General features: G+C 45.9%; 1 protein-coding gene across 2 annotated transcripts; it reads right to left on the bottom strand.

Annotated features, from left to right (window-relative positions):
- Positions 1 to 2,623: 2,623 nt before the first annotated feature.
- On the bottom strand, positions 2,624 to 8,237 carry gemin6 (gem (nuclear organelle) associated protein 6). 2 transcript variants are annotated; one of them, XM_039738973.1, is made up of 3 exons: positions 8,223 to 8,237; positions 6,538 to 6,702; positions 2,624 to 3,272 (listed from the first exon to the last, which is right to left on the bottom strand). In XM_039738973.1, exons 2-3 carry the CDS (start codon positions 6,663 to 6,665, stop codon positions 2,894 to 2,896), a joined length of 507 nt encoding a protein of 168 aa, XP_039594907.1. In that variant the 5' UTR covers positions 6,666 to 6,702; positions 8,223 to 8,237; the 3' UTR covers positions 2,624 to 2,893. The 2 variants fall into 2 exon arrangements, with proteins under 2 accessions (XP_039594907.1, XP_039594905.1); XM_039738971.1 differs by lacking the exon at positions 8,223 to 8,237 and adding an exon at positions 6,996 to 7,091.
- Between the last annotated feature and the right edge of the window lie 11,890 nt (positions 8,238 to 20,127).

Genomic DNA, 20,127 nt, shown 5'->3' with positions numbered 1-20,127 from the left:
AATGACAAAGAAATGAAAAGTCTCAGAACAGTATCATTTCAATGGTAGGTTTATTTCAACAGTGGCAGATTGCACATCAAAAGGAAAATCGAAAAAATAACTTTAAATAAAAGATAGAAATTGATTTGCATTTCATTGAGGGAAATAAGTTTTGAACCCCTACCAACCATTAAGAGTTCTGGCTCCCACAGAGTGGTTAGACACTTCTACTCAATTAGTCACCCTCATTAAGGACACCTGTCTTAACTAGTCACCTGTATAAAGGACACCTGTCCACAGAATCAATCAATCAAGCAGACTCCACACTCTACAACATGGGAAAGACCAAAGAGCTGTCCAAGGATGTCAGAGACAAAATTGTAGACCTGCACAAGGCTGGAATGGGCTACAAAACCATTAGCAAGAAGCTGGGAGAGAAGGTGACAACTGTTGGTGCGATTGTTCAAAATGGAAGGAGCACAAAATGACCATCAATCGACCTCGCTCTGGGGCTCCACGCAAGATCTCACCTCGTGGGGTGTCAATGGTTCTGAGAAAGGTGAAAAAGAATCCTAGAACTACACGGGAGGAGTTAGTTAATGACCTCAAATTAGCAGGGACCACAGTCACCAAGAAAACCATTGGAAACACATTACACGCAATGGATTAAAATCCTGCAGGGCTCGCAAGGTCCCCTGCTCAAGAAGGCACATGTGCAGGCCCGTCTGAAGTTTGCCAATGAACACCTGAATGATTCAGAGAGTGACTGGGAGAAGGTGCTGTGGTCTGATGAGACCAAAATAGAGCTCTTTGGCATTAACTCAACTCGCTGTGTTTGGAGGAAGAAAAATGCTGCCTATGACCCCCAAAACACCGTCCCCACCGTCAAGCATGGGGGTGGAAACATTTTGCTTTGGGGGTGTTTTTCTGCTAAGGGCACAGGACAACTTAATCGCATTAACGGAAAATGGACGGAGCCATGTATCGTGAAATCCTGAGCGACAATCTCCTTCCCTCTGCCAGGAAACTGAAAATGGGTCGTGGATGGGTGTTCCAGCACGACAATGACCCAAAACATACAGCAAAGGCAACAAAGGAGTGGCTCAAGAAGAAGCACATTAAGGTCATGGAGTGGCCTAGTCAGTCTCCGGACCTTAATCCAATAGAAAACCTATGGAGGGAGCTCAAGCTCAGAGTAGCACAGAGACAGCCTCAAACCTTAGGGATTTAGAGATGATCTGCAAAGAGGAGTGGACCAACATTCCTCCTAAAATGTGCGCAAACTTGGTCATCAATTACAAGAAACGTTTGACCTCTGTGCTTGCAAACAAGGGTTTTTCCACTAAGTATTAAGTCTTTTTGTTAGAGGGTTCAAAACTTATTTCCCTCAATGAAATGCAAATCAATTTCTATCTTTTATTTAAAGTTATTTTTTCGATTTTCCTTTTGATGTGCAATCTGCCACTGTTGAAATAAACCTACCATTGAAATGATACTGTTCTGAGACTTTTCATTTCTTTGTCATTGGACAAACTTACAAAATCAGTGAGGGGTCAAATAATTATTTCCTCCACTGTATATATATATATATATATTTTTTTTTTTAACCAAGTTTATAGTTTTCTAATTTCTATTTTGTTTCCAAAACACAGAAATTGGGGAATATCAGCTCACCTAATTAGCCCAGGGGTCCAATTAAAAACAGAAGCTGGTTGGAACAAAAACCGGCAGCCACAGGGGGTCCCCAGGACCAAGTTTGGGAATTCCTGTACTAAAGGACGATGACATCACCTTGTCACATCGTCATTAGACCTAAACTACCCCGTGCCAACTATTTTTTGGGGGGCATGTTGTAAATTAGCTTTATCAATTGATCATCATCATCACATTCTGAAATCAGTAAAATAAGCAGATCTTCAAAATCAATGGCACAGATACAACAACAACATTTATTTCTATAGCACATTTTCATACACACAGTAGCTCAAAGTGCTTTACATAATGAAGAATAGAAAAATAAGTCAACATTAATTAACATACAGTAGAATAAGAGTAAGGTCCAATGGCCAGGGTGGACAGAAAAACAAAAAAAAAAACTCCAGACAGCTGGAGAAAAAAATAAAATCTGCAGGGGGTCCAAGGCCACGAGACCACCCAGTCCCCTCTGGGAATTCTACCTGACATCAATGAAACAGTCCTCTTTGTAGTTAGGGATCTCATGGAAGGACTTGATGATGAAGATGAAGTCGTACATGAACTGCTGTGTCTTTATGCTGTTTCTGTTTGACTAGTAGTCCAAGTAACTGTACAAATCACTCCTTACTGTTTTTGATTTGCGTGCCAGCTTTTTTGGAATTGGAGCTGTACCTCAAGGACACAAGAGTTTGAAACAACTTGACACAAATGGTTGATGTAAAAAACCCTTTAGAGGGGTCTGTCCCCCTGACATTGTAACTTCAGGGTGTGACAGAAAACTCAAAATACTGTATGGTGGGAGGGTGAGGCTGCCCTTATAACGTGGGTACCTACCAGGATGGCATCAGTATTCTAGCAACTCTAGCCGGTCTCGGTAATTAATGGATGAAGATTTTCAGTCTGGTGCTATGGCCTCCTAGAGATAGCAAAGTAAACAGCACACTCGCCATAAAGCCATACATCAAAACAGTTTATTATGTACAACATACACAGGAGGTGTCGTATGTCACAAATCTGCAGAATGTACCTTCTGTAATAACACAACAAGCTGCGCTTTCAAAAGTGTAACGTTTACTGTGCACATACAGAACATTTTTTCCCCCAAAATGGCCGAGGTTTAAATGGGGCTGATTCTGACAAAAACAAAACCACAAAGCTCCGTCACTAATTTTAAAGGCGGCCCACCTTTGCACGAATACCTGTGCGTGGACTCGCCTTCCTAATTTGGGTGAGCAGTGGGATTGTTGTTGATGAGGTTTTGTACCCTCGATAAAATGATTTCATTCGCGCCGCTGCAGTCTTCCGCCCGGTACGGCGCCTCTATTTTTAGAGCCCCGGCCACACAAAGCGTCTCTGGGCTGTTGCCCTGCTCGCTTACTGGAATGCGGTTCTTCTCCAGCCACTCCTTCAGGCTCCTCTTCTTGCTTTCCAGCTCCTCTTTACTGTGTTTTTGTGGGGCAGCTGGCATGAACAAGGAGACCAGCCGATTTGAAATGGCGCTGCTTCCTTCGTTCAGGACCTCCACGGTCTCGACTGCATGGCCCATCACCGTCACAATGGATGCTTTTCCGTCGGGCTCGAAGGAGACCAAAACGATGCTAGAAGGGGACAAAATAAGACGGGGTTTTAATTACAAACACAATACAGATTATCCAGTAAACCGTCTCAACATCTACTGCTAACATCGTACAATGAATTATCTGAAGCTTAAGATAATAATAATAATTTATTACATCATGTTGGGTATTCCTGGTCTTAAATGTGACATAAGGGGATGTGTGGGGATGATGGTTTGTGGCTTGACAGGGGAATCCCAACCCCATTTGTCAGCCGTGTGTCCTAACTGTGTGACACGGGGTCATTAATTGTGTGTCGTACCTTTGTGGCACTTGCTTGATTCAAGCCTCATGGGGGACCAGACCACCTATATTTGGAGTGCCGCCCCTGCCACCCATAGTGAGCGACTGGTAGAAAATGGCTGAATGAGGTTTCTTGTTTGCCATTGTAGCGGATAGAGATCTTGTGTCGTGAAATTTCACCGATATTCTGGGACCGTGACGTCCCTAAATCTGCTCGCTTAATCCAAACCGCACTGGCCAATGGCATCGGCCGCTTCAGAAAATAGCCCAAGTCCCTGAAGGTTTTCTTAATCCTATAGTACAGGGGTAGTCAATTATGAGTTAAGGAGGTCCGGACAGAGAACATTTCCTCGTGTACTGGTCCGCAGCATCATCATGTTTAAGTTGCATTATAATTTAGTTATACATTACAATTAATTTCTATATACTGAAGTAGCATTGCCATTCTATCAACGTCTGCACTGTGTGAAGTCAACGACTCAAATCAAACAAAGAAAGCTAATTCAATGCCATTTCAACAATATTGATTTTCAGTGCGACTCTGGAGGGCTACAAGTCAAGTTGGGCAGCATGCACTGGTACAGCATGTGGCCGCACCCACTACACAACGAAACAGCTCAGGATCCCAGTTGGCAACCCCCCCAGGCAGACAAGCGGTCCAGTCCCACCCTCCAGAAATTACCCTCTATCTGCCACAGCCAGGTGTTATGGGGGCGACCCCTTGGCCTGGTCCAGCCACTCAGGTGTCCAACAATGAGGATCTTACGAGCCGGACCACCCTCGGGTAAACGCGCCACGTGGCCGAAGTGCCGTAACTGACACTCCTTCACAATGCAGGTCATGTGGCTCATTCAGAACTCCATGAGCAACACAAAGTCAAACCAACAGTACCCAAGGATTTTCCGGAGAGACACACAAGGAGTCCAGTCTTCATCTCAGGCCACTGGATGGCGTCCATGTCTCACAAACAGGGAGCACCAGAACTCTAAAGACTTGGACCTTCGTCCTTTGGCATATATATTGGGAGCGCCACACACCCCTTTCTAGCGACCTCATGACCCCCCATGCTCTCCCAATCCATCTACTGACTTCATAGGAAGAGTCACATGAATGTCTCTGCCAAGGTAAAAACAAAGATTTTGCTTGGTTGGCCGTATCTTGCACCTACCACATGACCGACATACGAAGATAGCCGTTGAGTTGGGATACCGACAGACAATCAAAGAAAAACGGGATGGCCGAACAAGACTTGGAGCGGTGCATTCCGCAAGGACCTCGAGAATGTGAACATCAAATGGGAAACTACAAAGAACAGAGCAGAATGACGACTGGCTGCTGCCCGATGTGCCCGGCAGCACGGGAGGACCCACGTCTAAGTAAGTATATCATATCAATAGCTGCGAGCCCCTGATCATTGTGTGCAAAATTCCAAGGGGACCCCCTCTCTAATCCTGATCAGTATTCTCTTCATGTAAGATTTTCACAAAACTCCAAGACAGCAATGACCCAACTCTGTCCATAACACTAGAACATCTACATGTGACAAACTTACCCCGCTCTGCCATTGTATCACGTCATAGCTTTGGGGTGCTTGATGCTTCAAGGGGGATCAAACCTCCGTTACTTAAGGGTTTACATTTACTTGACTCAGAACTTCTTTTTAAAGAGCACTTTGCTATACTTGTTTATGTGTGAAACTCCAAAGGGGGACAACAAACCCCACTGATTGATTTTATGCACACATAAGCTGCAAGCAAAACTCCAAGGGAGAAAAACTTGAACTGCCTAGCATTTCATTTACAAGGGGGGTCCCCCCTCTGCCCCGTTTTCTCTACAGGCAAGATATGTAAGAGACTATTCACTTGTATATCTTTGCAAGCTGCTTGTGATAATAGCAGAGTGGGCCAAGACCCCCCCGCCCCCCGATACCTGCAAATCCTAGCCAGTCCCCTACCCCTGCCAGAAGCCAGTCCTTGATGGTGAGGCCTGTCTTAAGAAAGCATCCACATCTGTGTAATTTAAATGAGCCGGTTACACTAACGTGCACGTCTTTGGGATGTGGAAAGAGAGCCCACACGGATAAGGGGAGAACAAGCGAACTCTTCCCTGATTGTGCTCAGTCTCTAGAGGTGGAGGTGGGGACGGGCTGCTAAAACGACATTTAAAAAAAAAAAAATCCTGTTAAAATTACCACAAGGCACAATAAATGAGAGAAATTTGGCAAAAGTCACTCCTCCATTTGAAAGAGTTTGTAACAATACACGCCAGCCGTTACCCTGCGACTACACCAGTAATAAAGTCAACATGTTCTCTGATCTCACCTGTCAAAAGTGGGAAGGAAATAAAATCACCCATCCTTCTATATAAAAGCGGTCGGGATTGTCCTTCCGTCCCATGAGTGCTACGCAGGCGCGGAGTTTCACACACGCCGCGTCCATTTTGCAATGCACGATGGGATTTGTAGTTTCGTTTTTCCAGGTAAAAGATGATTTTCTGCTCCAGACTGTGCGATATCTTCTTTCTTACTATATAAAAGCGGTCGGGATTGTCCTTCCGTCCCGTGAGTGGAAAGCGTAGCGGTATTCCGCTTATCACAGACTTACTACTTGCGGCACGAAGCGACATGATGTGAGCAGAGTTCTGGTGCTCCCATCGTTCCCTTGCTTTTGTGCGCGATGCGCTGGAAAAATAGACAAAATTACGTCTCTGGAAAAAATTAATGTTGATGGAGTACAAATGCCTCACCGCGTAGTAAATATCAGGGGGGTTCAAAAGGGCGACCTCTATATATAAAAAAAGTTTAAATTTCATCACAAAAATAACAAACTACGAGTATTAAAGTAATACCGCTCAAATGCAATATAACCAAATTAATGAGTTTGTATAAAATATCAAATTGATCGACATATTTAATCGCCTTAAGAAGTGGTCAACTTAAAAGGCAGGTCAGCCAACTTAATAATAAGGTTTGCATATCGATTTGGAAAAACAAAACGACAATTACTTGGCAGAGACGGGGTCCACCGTGAACAGCCAGCCCTGGTGCTGCTGCTTCTCGTGCGCACAGACCTTCAGCTCTTTATGGAGGAGCTCCTGCCACTCCAGCGGCGTCTTCTTGCACCACTCGTTCATTTCTCCTTCTTTAAAGCCGGTGCACGTGTGATGTCTTCTAAAATGAAAAGAAACAAACGACACGCTGTGTCCTTAGGTTGCCATGATGAAAACAGTTCTCCAAAAACAGAATGTGTAAACGGATCGAAGACACTGATTGTGCCGATGAATGTGTAAACGGATCGAAGACACTGATTGTGCCGATGAATGAACACATTCATTGATCGCGAGCGCGGAATCGGGACATTTCCTCCACTTCCGCTAAGTCCACCAACAAAGTAAAGTCGTCTTTTACTTCTTTGTGTTTGTCAGTCCGCACCCCCACTTTAAAGGTGCGTTACCGCCACCTACCTTACGGGAGTGGGAGGGCCAGTCAGTGAAAGCTGCCACACGTTTCGGGCCGTTTACTAGTTCAGGTTCGTGCGCGTGCGCAGTTTGACCTCGTAATCAACAAGCCCGCCCCCTTCCTTCTCTCCTCCCGCCCTCCCTCCATTTTCTAACGTAGAAGGAAGCCGCGGGGGCAGACGGGTATTGAAGGGGTGTGTTCTTTATATCGCACAACTTTAGTTTCTGTCTTCTCTACACGTTTTTACTTATTCGTTTAATCAATGGATGTTATTTCATGAACGTAGTTGGGCAGGGAGATGACTTCGCTTGAGTTTACGGAGCTGGGGGCGCATGAAGTCTTTCAGTGGAGGAAAGGGGGCGCATGAAGTCTTTCAGTGGAGGAAAGGGGGCGCCAGTAGGCGGCGGGGCTGCCAGTCACTTTATTCAAAATACAGTTATTAGGAACAAAATCGGCTTTGATCTCCCCGAGACTCAGATATGTTGATGGATATTTGAGGAGTAGACCGCAAGACAATAATTAGATTTTTTATATTATGTACATTAAAGGACTATCAACAACAAATCAAATTAATAATATATTGAACCCCGTGACCCGTGTTAGGATACAGCGGGTTGGAAACTGACTGACTGACAGTTATTATAAAAGTAAAGTTAAATCAATCAGACTGCAGCTGCATGACTAAAACGTAAAGTACCACGTCCAGTTAACGTAAATGGCATTTTGTACGTAGTACGTGTGTGCAGAACTTGGTTGACGTAAGCGAAAGTTTACTCAAGTATCGTGTTTACACACACTGACAGTCAGACAGACAGACAGACAGACAGAATTCCAAAATGGTATTGTTGGACACAGGGAGATCTAACACGTCGAGATTCATCAAAATCCCGACGTCGAATTTTTGGACGATTCCTATATTTCGCATACGAGAAAGTAAAACAACATCTCCTGGTTTATGGATTATTAATTTATGGAAACGTGTTAGGGCCACAGAGAAGAGAAAGAGGTGCATTTTGTGATTCGACATTTCCTCTTTAATCTCGTAGTTTACTTCGTCATTAAAGTAGAACATCGTAAACTTGGACAGTTTCTCAAATCCCATCATAACTAAAGCAGCACGTAAAATGCTTCGTTTTCGAAGTGCCCCCCCAACCCAGGCATCAGCCGCTATGAGCTTCTTAAACAGAACCGAGAGGAGCCGCAGGCAGCGATTGCCGCACAGAAAGTATTACCTTCATAAATTCACGATGTTACAGCTCTCTGAATGTTTAGAATCCTAAGGTTTATACTTCTTGTTGTGGTTGTTGGTTGTGTTGGCGCCCTGCCACTGGTTTGTTCCTGCCTTGCGCCCTGTGTTGGCTGTGATTGGCTCCAGCAGACCCCCGTGACCCTGTAGTTAGGATATAGCGGGTTGGATAATGGATGGATGGATGGAGGTTTATACTTGATACCATTTACATGATGAAATGCATTAAAGCATGTGTATTACATTATACAGATAAATGTTAACTTTATTTAAATATGTGAATAGTACTAGGTTGTTGTACTGTGTTAGCCATTATGAATGTAGAGAAAAGCCAAGCAAAATGACACCTCTTGATACATCTCGCCTGAAGAAGGGGCCTGAGTTGCCTCGAAAGCTTGCATATTGTAATCTTTTTAGTTAGCCAATAAAAGGTGTCATTTTGCTTGGCTTTTCTTTAAATATGTGAATAATTACACGTGAGGGGCATGGTGGCACTGCTGCCTCGCAGTAAGGAGGTCACATCCCGGGTGTTCCCTGCCTGGATGTTTTCCTAGCGGGTTTCCTCGCCGTCCTCCAGTTTCCTTCCACAGCCATACAGGGTTGGGGATCTGGTGATGTAAACTGACTCGACTAGTGGATGTGTGTGCTAATATTCACCCAGTGATGCGCTGGCATTCCATCCAGGGACTGTTACTGCCTCTCACCTGATGATTGCTGGGACTGGCGTGACCGTGGATGGATGGAATAATTAAACACGTATACCTGTATATATATGAGCCGTATCAAACGTACCAACTCCTAGTTCCTATTCTCCACATAATCAATCACCACACAGTAAACATCCATCCATTACCCAACCCGCTAGGTCACGAGGGTCTGCTGGAGCCAATCCCTGCCAACACAGGGCGCAAGGCAGGAAACAAACCCTGGGCAGGGTGTCAGCCCACCACAGCATAGTAAACATCTTTAGGAAAAGTAAAACCAGCTATAATCTTAGGACACTGAGTGTTCAAAACTTTTAAGGAACATTGAAAAATCTTTGTGATCTTTATTCATTCCATCGATCCACAGTTGTGCCAGCCCCATCAAGTATGATGAAGGGACAATCCCTGCACGGGGCACCAGCTCATCACAGGGTGAACACGAGCGCACATCCACTAGTAGCGTCCACTTAGCGTCACCAGCCACCTACCCTCGTATGTCTTTAGAAGGAAAACGGAGTACGGCGAGGAAACCCACCAGGAAAACATGAAACCTCCAGGCACTGAACACACGGGACGTGACCTCCTTACTATGAGGCAGCAGCGCCACCGTGCCCCCAAATTTAATTAGTAACTATCTAAACGATGTTAACAATTTATCTGTAAAAGGCAACGCACGTCCTTGAATTCATTTCTCCATGTAAATGATATCAAGTATAAATCTTAGGGTTTGGAGAGATGCTGGGTGTATTGGGAGAAGCGTGCTAAGGATAGAGCTGCCAGGTAAGAGGAGAAGAGGAAGGCCTAAGAGGAGGTTTATGGATGTGGCCGGAGCCGTTCTTAGCGGTTTGGGGGCCAAACGCGGTTCAGAAATGTGCAGGCCTCGGATGGGGGTCCAGGGGTGCGGAGCCTTCCCGTAGCTCAGGAAGGTGTTCTAATGAAACGTCAGGAAAAGGCCTTAGATGACCAGTAACCGATCCACGTTGTGCAATGGTTTATCCAGACTGAGTGATCATTCCCAGTCCCACGTCCACACCCCCGATTCCCTGCCCGTTGCCCCCCGATCTTACCCTTCCCCTCCGAATTCGACTCAGAACGATAAAATTTAGGATGAGGAGGGTATCGTGACACACGACATGAGGGACCCCAGGCCCACAGCCCGACAACAAAAATAAAAAATTGTAAGTGGGGTCCCCCTCATGGTCGGGATCGCGTGTGCCTAAGAACGTCCCTGATGTGGTGAGAAAGGACATGCAGGTGATGGGGGTGGCAGAGCAAGATGACGAGGACAGGAGGAGATGGAAGAAGATGATCTGCTGTGGTGACCTCTAATGGGACCATACGAAAGAAAAAGAAGATTCTAACTGTTCAGAGAGTTATTATGCCATGGATTTCATGTGGCGATTGCTGCCAGGGCCTGAGGAAACCCGTAGCAATTAACGACTGGGCTGGCGAACACTTATTATACAAAACATTTAATGTGCAACTTTAGTTAGGAAATGAAATATCGATTTTTAGATGAAGTTTACGATGTTCTGCTTCAATGATGACATAAACTACGAGATATAAGACAACATTTCAATCGTGGAGGAGACCTTTCTTTCCTTCACGGTGTCCCTAATTTAGTTTTTCTCTGCGGCCCTAACAGACACCTCCGTACTAATTTACACTTTTAGTGAACTCCGTTTTTAAGAAGATGTAACCCTGTTTTTTGTCTTATAAAGAAAGGGCCGTCACTTCTACAGGTGAGTTAGTTGGCTGCCATTGGACGGAAATTATTCTGATAAATAACAGGCTAAAATACCCGACTTGATGTAAGTCAGTGAATGTCTTCTGTAATGAGATTAAAGCCGTGATCATTTAGAAGAGGTCGTCCACCTGCAGCTACGCCTGTTCAGGCCCGGCCAGCACTTGGGTGGGAGACCATCTGGGGATAAAGCCTGGGTTGGTGCTGGTGAGGCCAGCAGGGGGCCTGTGTGAGGGTCTCAAAGTCCCAGCGCAGTGACGGGGACACTGGGACATAAAACTGAGGTCCTGACTCATTGTGGTCATTGAAGACCCCCAGGGCATCCTTTGTAAGGAGCAGATGTCTCCCACCACAGCCCCCTTTTCTCTAATTGGCTAACTGCCTCTCACCACTTGACCACCTAACGGCTCGTGTGTGGTGAGCCTACTGGCCATCATCCAGGTGGGTGCTTCACTTTGGTGCTGGATGAAGTGGCTCCCACACTGCCTGATGTAAAAGAGCTTAGAGTGGTGAGAAAAGTGACATGACGTGACAAAAGTGGGAACTAAGTGCCAGCGCCAGCTGAAAACTCACTTAATGGTGGTGCAGTAGAACATCCCATGATCTGTGTAGACCTTAAAGTACAAAGCAAGATGGGAAAGAGACGGGCAGGGGGTCCATCTGGAGCTTTAAGGGCAATGAAGAGTTGGAGTTTAGAGACCCTCAGATCCAATACATTTGACAATTCAGCAAGAGTTGGGGGTTTCAGGGCTTGGGCAGCATGGGTGCAGTTTAAAAGGGCGCAATTCTCTTGCCCTGCTAAAAACTAGATCTGTTTCTTTTTCTTTTTCTGCCCCCTGGTTTACGCCTGAACTTCAGCTTCTGAAAGCTAAGGGCAGGCAACTTGAAAGGTTATATAAAAAATCTGGACTCTCTGTCCACAAAAAGATGTATAAAAGGCAGGCTCTACTGTAGGCACGGAGCTGGACAGTCTGGCATCCATGGCAGAGCGACGGGCACTGAGCAGACTCCTGCCAGTCATGGAGAATCCACTGAACAGGATCATCACCAGACAGACTGCTGTCACCGTCCTGCTCCACTGACACACTGAGGAGACCCCACACTACGCGACTCGGGGTAAACGTTAACATTATAAAGTTATTGTCTGTTACACCTGCATTGTTATCACTCTATAATTTAATATTGTTATTATCAGTATGCTGCTGCTGGAGTCTGGGAATTTATAAAGTATCTATCTATCTGTCTATTATATAGTGCCTTTCACTCTATCTATCTATCTATCTATTATATAGTGCCTTTCACTCTATCTATCTATCTATCTATCTATCTATCATATAGTGCCTTTCATCTATCTATCTATCTATCTATCTATCTATCTATCTATCTATCAATCATATAGTGCCTTTCATCTATCTATCTATCTATCTATCATATAGCGCCTTTCATCTATCTATCTATCTATCATATAGCGCCTTTCATCTATCTATCTATCTATCTATCATATAGCGCCTTTCATCTATCTATCTATCTATCTATCTATCATATAGTGCCTTTCATATCTATCTATCATATAGTGCCTTTCATATCTATCTATCTATCTATCTATCTATCTATCTGTACTCTACTACAAGGATTGTACAGCCCAAACCAAATCACACTATTACCCTCAGTTAATTACTCGTAAGTCCAAGTCTTTGTTTTCAGTACTTAATAACGTCACACAACCTCCAGACTCCTTACCATCTCACCTCTACTCGACTGCTTTCTGTAATTCTCTTATTTCCACTTTTAATGAGATAATCTACAGGATACATCAGCACCTCGGTCCAGATTCTCTCTGTATTTCTTCTGAACTACACTCGCCTATTCTCTCTTTTTCTTCTTTCCAGCTCCCCACGTCCTCAGAAATCTCAGATCTCATCTGTAAATCTTGTCAGCTGGACCCCCTGCCTACAGTTCTGGTCAATGCCTGCCTCCCCTCTCTGGTCCCTCTCGTTTCTGTCATCATTTACTCTTCTCTCACTACTGGTATTGTTCCTTCATCTTTTAAAACTGCTGCTATAACCCCAATATTGAAAAAAAACTGCTGCTGACCGTACTAACTTCAGGAATTTTCACCCTATTTCTAATTTGCCCTTTATCTCCAAAATTCTTGAAAAAATAGCAGCTGTCCAACTTCACTCCCACTTACCTCATAATAATCTGTATGAAAAGTTCCAGTCTGGTTTTCGCCCCCTTCACAGTACAGAAACGGCACTTGTTAAAATTACCAATGACCTTCTTATGGCTGGTGACTCCGATTTAATTCCTATTCTCATCCTCCTTGATCTGAGTGCGGCCTTTGATACTATTTGTCATATCACTCTCTCCTTACTAGATCATCTTCGATTGGCATTACCCACACTCCACTAGACTGGTTCAGATCCTCCCTCTCAGGCCGCACTCAGTTCATTCAGCTTAAAACCTTCACATCCCAACGCACCGCTGTCACTTCAGGTGGGCTCTGTCCTGGGGCCTCTTCTTTATATTATTTATCTTCTACTCCTTTTAAAATCTTTTGTAAATATGACCTTCATTTTCACTGGTATGCTGATGACACCCAGCTCTACCTTGCTAGTAAACCCTCCTTCCTTTCCACCATCTTCGCTTATTGACTGTATTGCTGAAATTAAATCCTGGTTTTCTTCGAATTTTCTTAAATTAAACAGGAACAAAACTGAGGTTCTCCTCATTGGCACAAAATCATCCTTATCCAAAGCCGATAATCGTTCTCTTGTGATTGACAACTCCGTTGTTTCCCCATCACCTCAGGTCAAGAGTCTGGGTGTCATCCTCGACAGGACTCTTTATCTTTCCAATCTCACATTAATAACATCACCCGGTCTGCTTACTTCCACCTACGGATTATTAAATCACATCCACCCCATCACTCCCTCCCTCACTCCCCATACCACCGCCATTCTTGTTCACAGTCTTGTCACTTCTCGTCTGGACTCCTCTCTAATAAATCTCTTCATAAGCTTCAGCTGGTCCAGAATTCTGCCGCTCGCCTCTTTACTCGAACCTCATCTCTTCACCATATCACTCCGGTCTTGCAGCAGCTTCATTGGCTCCCGATTAAGTTTCAAATTGATTTTCAAATTCTGCTATTAACATTTAAGGCCATTCATAACCTCGCCCCTCCACATCTGTCTGACCTTCTTCACGCTGCCATTCCCTCCCGTAACCTTAGATCCTCTTCCTCCTCTCGCCCGCCTTCAGCCGTTCTGCTCCCAAGCTCTGGAATTCATTTCCTGCTGAGCTCAGAAATATCAAATCATATTCATCCTTCAAATGTAAACTTAAAACGCATCTGTTTAAAATGGCTTTGTCTTTATGATTACAGTGACTTTGGTTGGTTTTAATTTTATATTTTCTGATGTTTTCAGTTGTTTATAATTGTGTCTTTTATGTATTTATTTATTTATTGTTCTCAGAAAGGCGCCTTGTATAAGTAAAATGTATTATTATTATTATTAAAAGTGAGCTGCAAACATCAAATTAATATTTTGAACCACACAACACTTTCAAAGATGGCCTAATTTGGCAGACAAACTGCACATCTGGCAACGAGGGCCACCTAAATGTATGGGCACTGGCAGGGGGCCCAAGGAGCACAGGTGCCCGCCATGTTTCTGATGCTTATGTACAGTCGTGACCAAAAGTTTTAAGAATGACACAAATATTAATTTTCACAAAGTTTGCTACCTCAGTTTTCATGATGGAAATTTGCATAAACTCCAGAATGTTCTGATGGGCGATCAGAGGAATTGCAAATAATTACAAAGTCCCTCTTTGCCATGAAAATGAACTTCATCCCAAAAAACCAACTGCATGTCAGCCCTGCCACCAAAGGACCCGCTGACGTCATTTCAGTGGTCCTCTCGTTCACATGGGTGACAGTGTCGAAGGGGACAAGGCTGGAGGTCACTCTGTCAGGCTGATTGAGTTACAAGAGCGAGGTGAAGAAGGCTTCAGGACGCCCAAGAAAGTCCAGCAAGCACCAGGAGCGTCTCCTAAAGTGGATTCAGCTGCGGGCACCACCAGGGCAGAGCTGGCTCAGGAATGGCAGCAGGCAGGTGTGAGTGAGGCGAAGACTTGTGGAGGACGGCCTGGTGGGTGTCAAGAAGGGCAGCAAAGAAACCATCAGGGACAGACTGATATTCTGAGATTCACAGCCATGAATAAAAAATGGCACCAAAACATCCTCTGAGAGCAACTTCTGCCAACCATCCAACAACAGTTTGGTGACCAACATGATGGAGCACCGGGTCAGAAGGCCAAAGTGAGAACAAAGTGGCTCAGGTACGTTTGAGGTCCATGGCCAGGAAACTCCCCAGACGTTAATCCCATTGAGAATCCTCAAGAGGCGGGTGGACAAACAACCAGCCTGCCAGCCATCCATTATCCAACCCGCTATATCCTAACTGCAGGGTCACGGGGGTCTGCTGGAGCCAATCCCAGCCAACACAGGGCACAAGGCAGGAAACAAACACACCAAGCACACACCAGGGACAATTTAGGACCACCAATGCACCTCACCTGCATGTCTTTGGACTGTGAGAGGAAACCCACACAGACACGGGGAGGACCCGGGAAGTGAACCCTGACGGGTCTCCTAACTGCAAGCCGGCAGCGCTACCCACTGCACCACCGTGCTGCCCATCAACCAGAATGTTCCAGCAAATTATACAAAAAAAAAAAAAAAGAACTAAATCCATCAAGTAGTTCTCTCATTCGCTAGCTAAGTGGAGGTAAGGGACACCCCGAGGTTGGCACATGAGTGAGGACGGCGCTGCCCAGCTCCCCACTGCTGACGTCAAGCTTCCCCCTCCCCTCGACCCGCAGCCTGTCTCTTGGATTCGCGTGAATAAATCGGTGCCACAACCAAACTGTGGTACTTAGCGCAAAATCAACCGGAAGGCTCAAGCAAATTATAGAAAAAAAAAAAAATCGATCTAAATGCGTTAAGTAGTTCTCGTGTAAAAAGCGGACAGACATACATATAGACTGACGCTGGATTTATTTACCGTATATACCCTCGTTTAAGTTCTCCGCAGATAAGTCGGGACTTGATTTTACCGTATAATATCTGGTCATTTATAATGTCGGCCGTACAAATCGAATGCTGACAACTCCCGCCATTGGTCCAAGAGATTACGATATCCTAACGCCTGACCACCTGAGAGGGTCACCACGGAGCACACGGCCTTTTGTTTCTATGTGGGTGTGCCAGTGCGCTGTATCAGCGTGTGCCCCTCACCTCTCGACCACTTGACCACACAGTGATGCCCACACTGCAGATGTTGAAGGATGCCAACCTTCTCAGAAAGTATTGTCTGCTTTGACCTCTCTTACACAGAGCATCAGTATTGGCAGTCCAGTCCAATTTGTCATCCAGCTGCACTCCCAGATATTTAAAGGTCTGCACCCTCTGCACAGTCACATCTGATGATCACGGGGTCCATGAGGGGCCTGGTCCTCCTAAAATCCACCACCAGCTCCTTGGTCTTGCTGGTGTTAAGGTGTAAGTGGTTTAAGTCGCACCATTTAACAAAGTCTTTGATTAACTTTCTGCACTCCTCCTGCCCACTCCTGATGCAGCCCACCATAGCAGTGTCGTCAGTGAACTTTTGCACGTGGCAGGACTCCGAGTTGTATTGGAAGTCTGATGTATGTTGGCTGAACAGGACCAGAGAAAGTCCAGTCCACTGCGGTGCTCCTGTGTTGCTGACCACAATGTCAGACCTGCAGTTCCCAAGACGCACATACTGAGGTCTGTCTGTAAGATAGTCCACGATCCATGGCACCAGGTGTGAATCTACTCGTATCTCAGTCAGCTTGTCCCTAAGGAGCAGAGGTTGGATGGTGTTGAAGGCGCTAGAGAAGTCCAGAAACAGAATTCTTACAGCACCACTGCCTCTGTCCAAGTGGGAGAGGGATCGGTGTAGCATATAGATGATGGCATCCTCCGCTCCCACCTTCTCCTGGTATGCCAACTGCAGAGGGTCGAGGGCGTGGCGGACCTGTGGCCTCAGGTGGTGAAGCAGCAGCCGCTCCATGGTCTTCATCACATGTGACGTCAGAGCAACAGGCTGGAAGTCATTCAGCTCACTAGGGCGTGATACCTTTGGGACTGGGGTGATACAAGATGTTTTCCAAAGCTTCAGGACTCTTCCCTGTTCCAGGCTCAGGTTGAAGATGCGCTGTAGAGGACTCCCCAGTTCCAACGCACAGGCCTTCAGCAATCGTGGCGATACACCATCTGGACCCGCTGCTTTGCTGGCACAAAGTCTTTTCAGCTCTCTGCTCACCTGGGCTGCTGTAATTGTGGGTGGGGATGTCTCACCTATGCTGGTATCAGCAGAAGGATGGTTGGAGGATGCAGTACTTCGAGGTGAGAGTGGGTTAGGGTGATCAAACCTATTAAAGAAGTTGTTCATTTGGTTTGCTCTCTCCACGTCTGTCTCGATGGTGGCACCCTGCTTCGAGCTGCAGCCAGTGATGATCTTCATCCCATCCCACACTTCCTTCATGCTGTTGTTCTGCAACTTCTGCTCCAGCTTTCTCCTGTACTGCTCTTTGGCGCCCTGAGCTGGACTCGGAGTTCCTTCTGCACGCTTGAGCTCATGCTGATCACCACCTTTAAAAGCCCTTTTCTTCTGGTTCAAAAGGCCCTTGATGTCACTTGTAACCCATGGCTTGTTGTTAGCATAGCAGCGTACTGTTCTTACTGGAACTACAATGTCCATACAGAAGTTGATGTAGTCAACTGTGCATTCAACAGCCTCTTCAATGTTCTCACTATGTGACCCCAGCAGGATATCCCAGTCCGTAGTTCCAGTCTCTCAGAGCCTGCTCTGCCTCAGAGGACCACTTCCTGAATGAGTGTGTAGTTGTAGGTAGCGCCGTCACTCTTGGTTTGTAGTGAGGCTGAAGCAGAACCAGGTTATGATCTGCTTTCCCAAGCGCAGGCAGCGGGGTGGCGCTTTGTGCGTCTTTAACGTTTACATACAGTAGGTCGATAGTCCTGTTTCCCCGAGTGTTACAATCCACATACTGGGAGAAGGCAGGTAATGTTTTGTCCAGCGTCATTTGATTAAAGTCTCCAGCGATTAGCACAAGTGCCTCAGGGTGCTGCGTTTGATACGGTATGTAGAGACAATATAAATAAAATGCTGAGGGCTGTCTGTCTGCCCGTCAGTCACTTCCACACCACCGGGCTTTGAAGCGTATTCTTGATCTGCCATGATCTGCGCATCATCAGCTGTGAATTGGTCGGGTGGCCGAGCCCCCCAACGGCCACAGAACTCACAGCCACTAGTGTTGGATTGGCACAAACATTTGGACTTTGGTATCAAAACCAGCTTTGGGACCTCAGTACCAATGCGGTGCCAAAGTAAATAACACATAACTCCTTCCTCCTCCTCCTCCTCCTCCTCCTCCCCATCTCACAGCTGCCGGATCCTCTCAGTCCGCACACACGCGCGCCTCTCTGCTACACCACACTCCACAAATCATTAACAGGAGCAGCGACGGCGCATTTCTTTCAAAAAGACACAATCGAAGTGTAGGGTGGGGTAGCCCCCCTTGGTGACTTGAACTAGCTGTGATGTGTATATCGAACATTCAAAGACCCTGGACCCCCACTTGGACTCCGATCACGCTAATAAGCGAGCAAGCCCAGGATGTTTGAAAACTAACATTTACTTCTGGTGCTGAATTATAGCAATGCTGATACTGTGCAGTTTTAAAAATTGGATTTTTCAGTAGGTACCCAGCGAAACCCTGCGGCTCACGACAAGCAGTGACACGGGCGCACACAATGGCTGACAGGAACAACACAGCAGCATGGCCACAAACAAACAAACCCAGTAAAACACTTTGCACAGGCCATGCTGATTGTCACCTCCAGAACACTGACGCTGACAGACAAAGTGACAACAATGGCGGATAACTCCATAATAGAGACGCACTGTGATCCACACGATGCCATGGCAGAACAAACTACAAGGACTAACAGCTCAGTGATAGGAAAGCACAGGTGCTCTGCATGGTGACATGACAGAATGACAAGTGGCACTGGAGCGGAGGTCCCCATGTTTCCTAGTTGTCCGAGATTGTGTCCCATAAATAAGCCTTTGGTGGTCCTCTCTTGAAGTGATGTTACCTGCCCAGCACTCCACACTGGCCATCACAGAGCTGTAGAAGATGTGAAGGACGTCTCTACTCACATTAAAGGAACGCAGTCTCCTAACAAAGAAAGAGTCTGCTCTGCCCTTTCCTCTATCGCTGTATTCTGAGACCTGTCCAACCTGTCACTGATTTTGGACCCCCAAGTACTTATAGCAGTGGACCACTGACTGATGGCTGCCACCCATTCTTACATAATCAGAACTGGTAGGTTTTTGTTTGCCCACCCGCCTCTTGAGGAATGACCACAAGTTCTCAGTGGGATTAACGTCTGGGGAGTTCCCTGGCCATGGACCCCAAATGTCCATGTTTTGTTCCCCAAGCCACGCAGTTCTCACTTTGGCCTTCTGGCCTGGTGCTCCATCATGTCGGTCACCAAACTGTTGTTGGATGGTTGGCAGAAGTTGCTCTCCAAAGGTAGTTTTGGTCCCTTTCTTTATTCATGGCTGTGTTCTTTGGCCAAACTGTGAGTGCGCCCTGCACTGCCTTGGCTGAGAAGCAAACCCCACGTGACATGAATGGTCTCAGGATGCTTTACTGTTGGCCTGACACGGGACTGATGGTAGCGCCACTGACCTTTTCCTTTTTTCCAGTTGCCCCAAACAATCGGCAAGGGGATTCATCAGATAAAATGAATTTTCCTCAGCAGTCCAGTCCAAGAATATCAGTCTGTCCCTGATGTTTTTCTTGGCTTCTTTGCTGCCCTTCTTGACACCCACCAGGCCATCCTCCACAAGTCTTTGCCTCACTCACACCTTCCTGCTGCCATTCCTGAGCAAGCTGTGCCCTGGTGGTGCCCGCAGCTGAAACAGCTTTAGCAGACGGTCCTGGCATTTGCTGGACTTTCTTGGGCATCCTGAAGCCTTCTTCACCTCGCTATTTTGTGAATTTCCCCTTGGGATTAATAAAGTATCTATCTATCTATCTATTGTAACTCAATCAGCCTGACAGAGTGACCTCCAGCCTTGTTCTCGTCGACACTGTCACCCATGTGAACGAGAGGATCACTGAAATGACGTCAGCGGGTCCTTTGGTGGCAGGGCTGACTTGCAGTGCAAATGGGTTTTTTGGGATTAAGTTCATTTTCATAGAAAAGAGGGACTTTGCAATTATTTGCAATTCATCTGATCACTCTTCAGAACATTCTGGAGTTGATGGCAATTTCCATCATGAAAACTAAGGTAGCAAACTTTGTGAAAATTTATATTTGT

This window comes from Polypterus senegalus, chromosome 16 (assembly GCF_016835505.1).
Source record: "Polypterus senegalus isolate Bchr_013 chromosome 16, ASM1683550v1, whole genome shotgun sequence".
NCBI classification, from domain to species: Eukaryota; Metazoa; Chordata; class Cladistia; order Polypteriformes; family Polypteridae; genus Polypterus; species Polypterus senegalus.
The sequence above is the reverse complement of the archived record's forward strand: the minus strand, read 5'-3'. Positions and strand labels throughout refer to the sequence as shown.

Coding starts and splice junctions, on each gene's coding strand:
- gemin6 (XM_039738973.1), bottom strand. CDS start 6,665: ATGAACGAGTGGTGCAAGAAGACGCCGCTGGAGTGGCAGGAGCTCCTC. Junction 3,273..6,537: donor GTGGACCCCGTCTCTGCCAA/GTAATTGTCGTT, acceptor GTCCCCTTCTAG/CATCGTTTTGGTCTCCTTCG.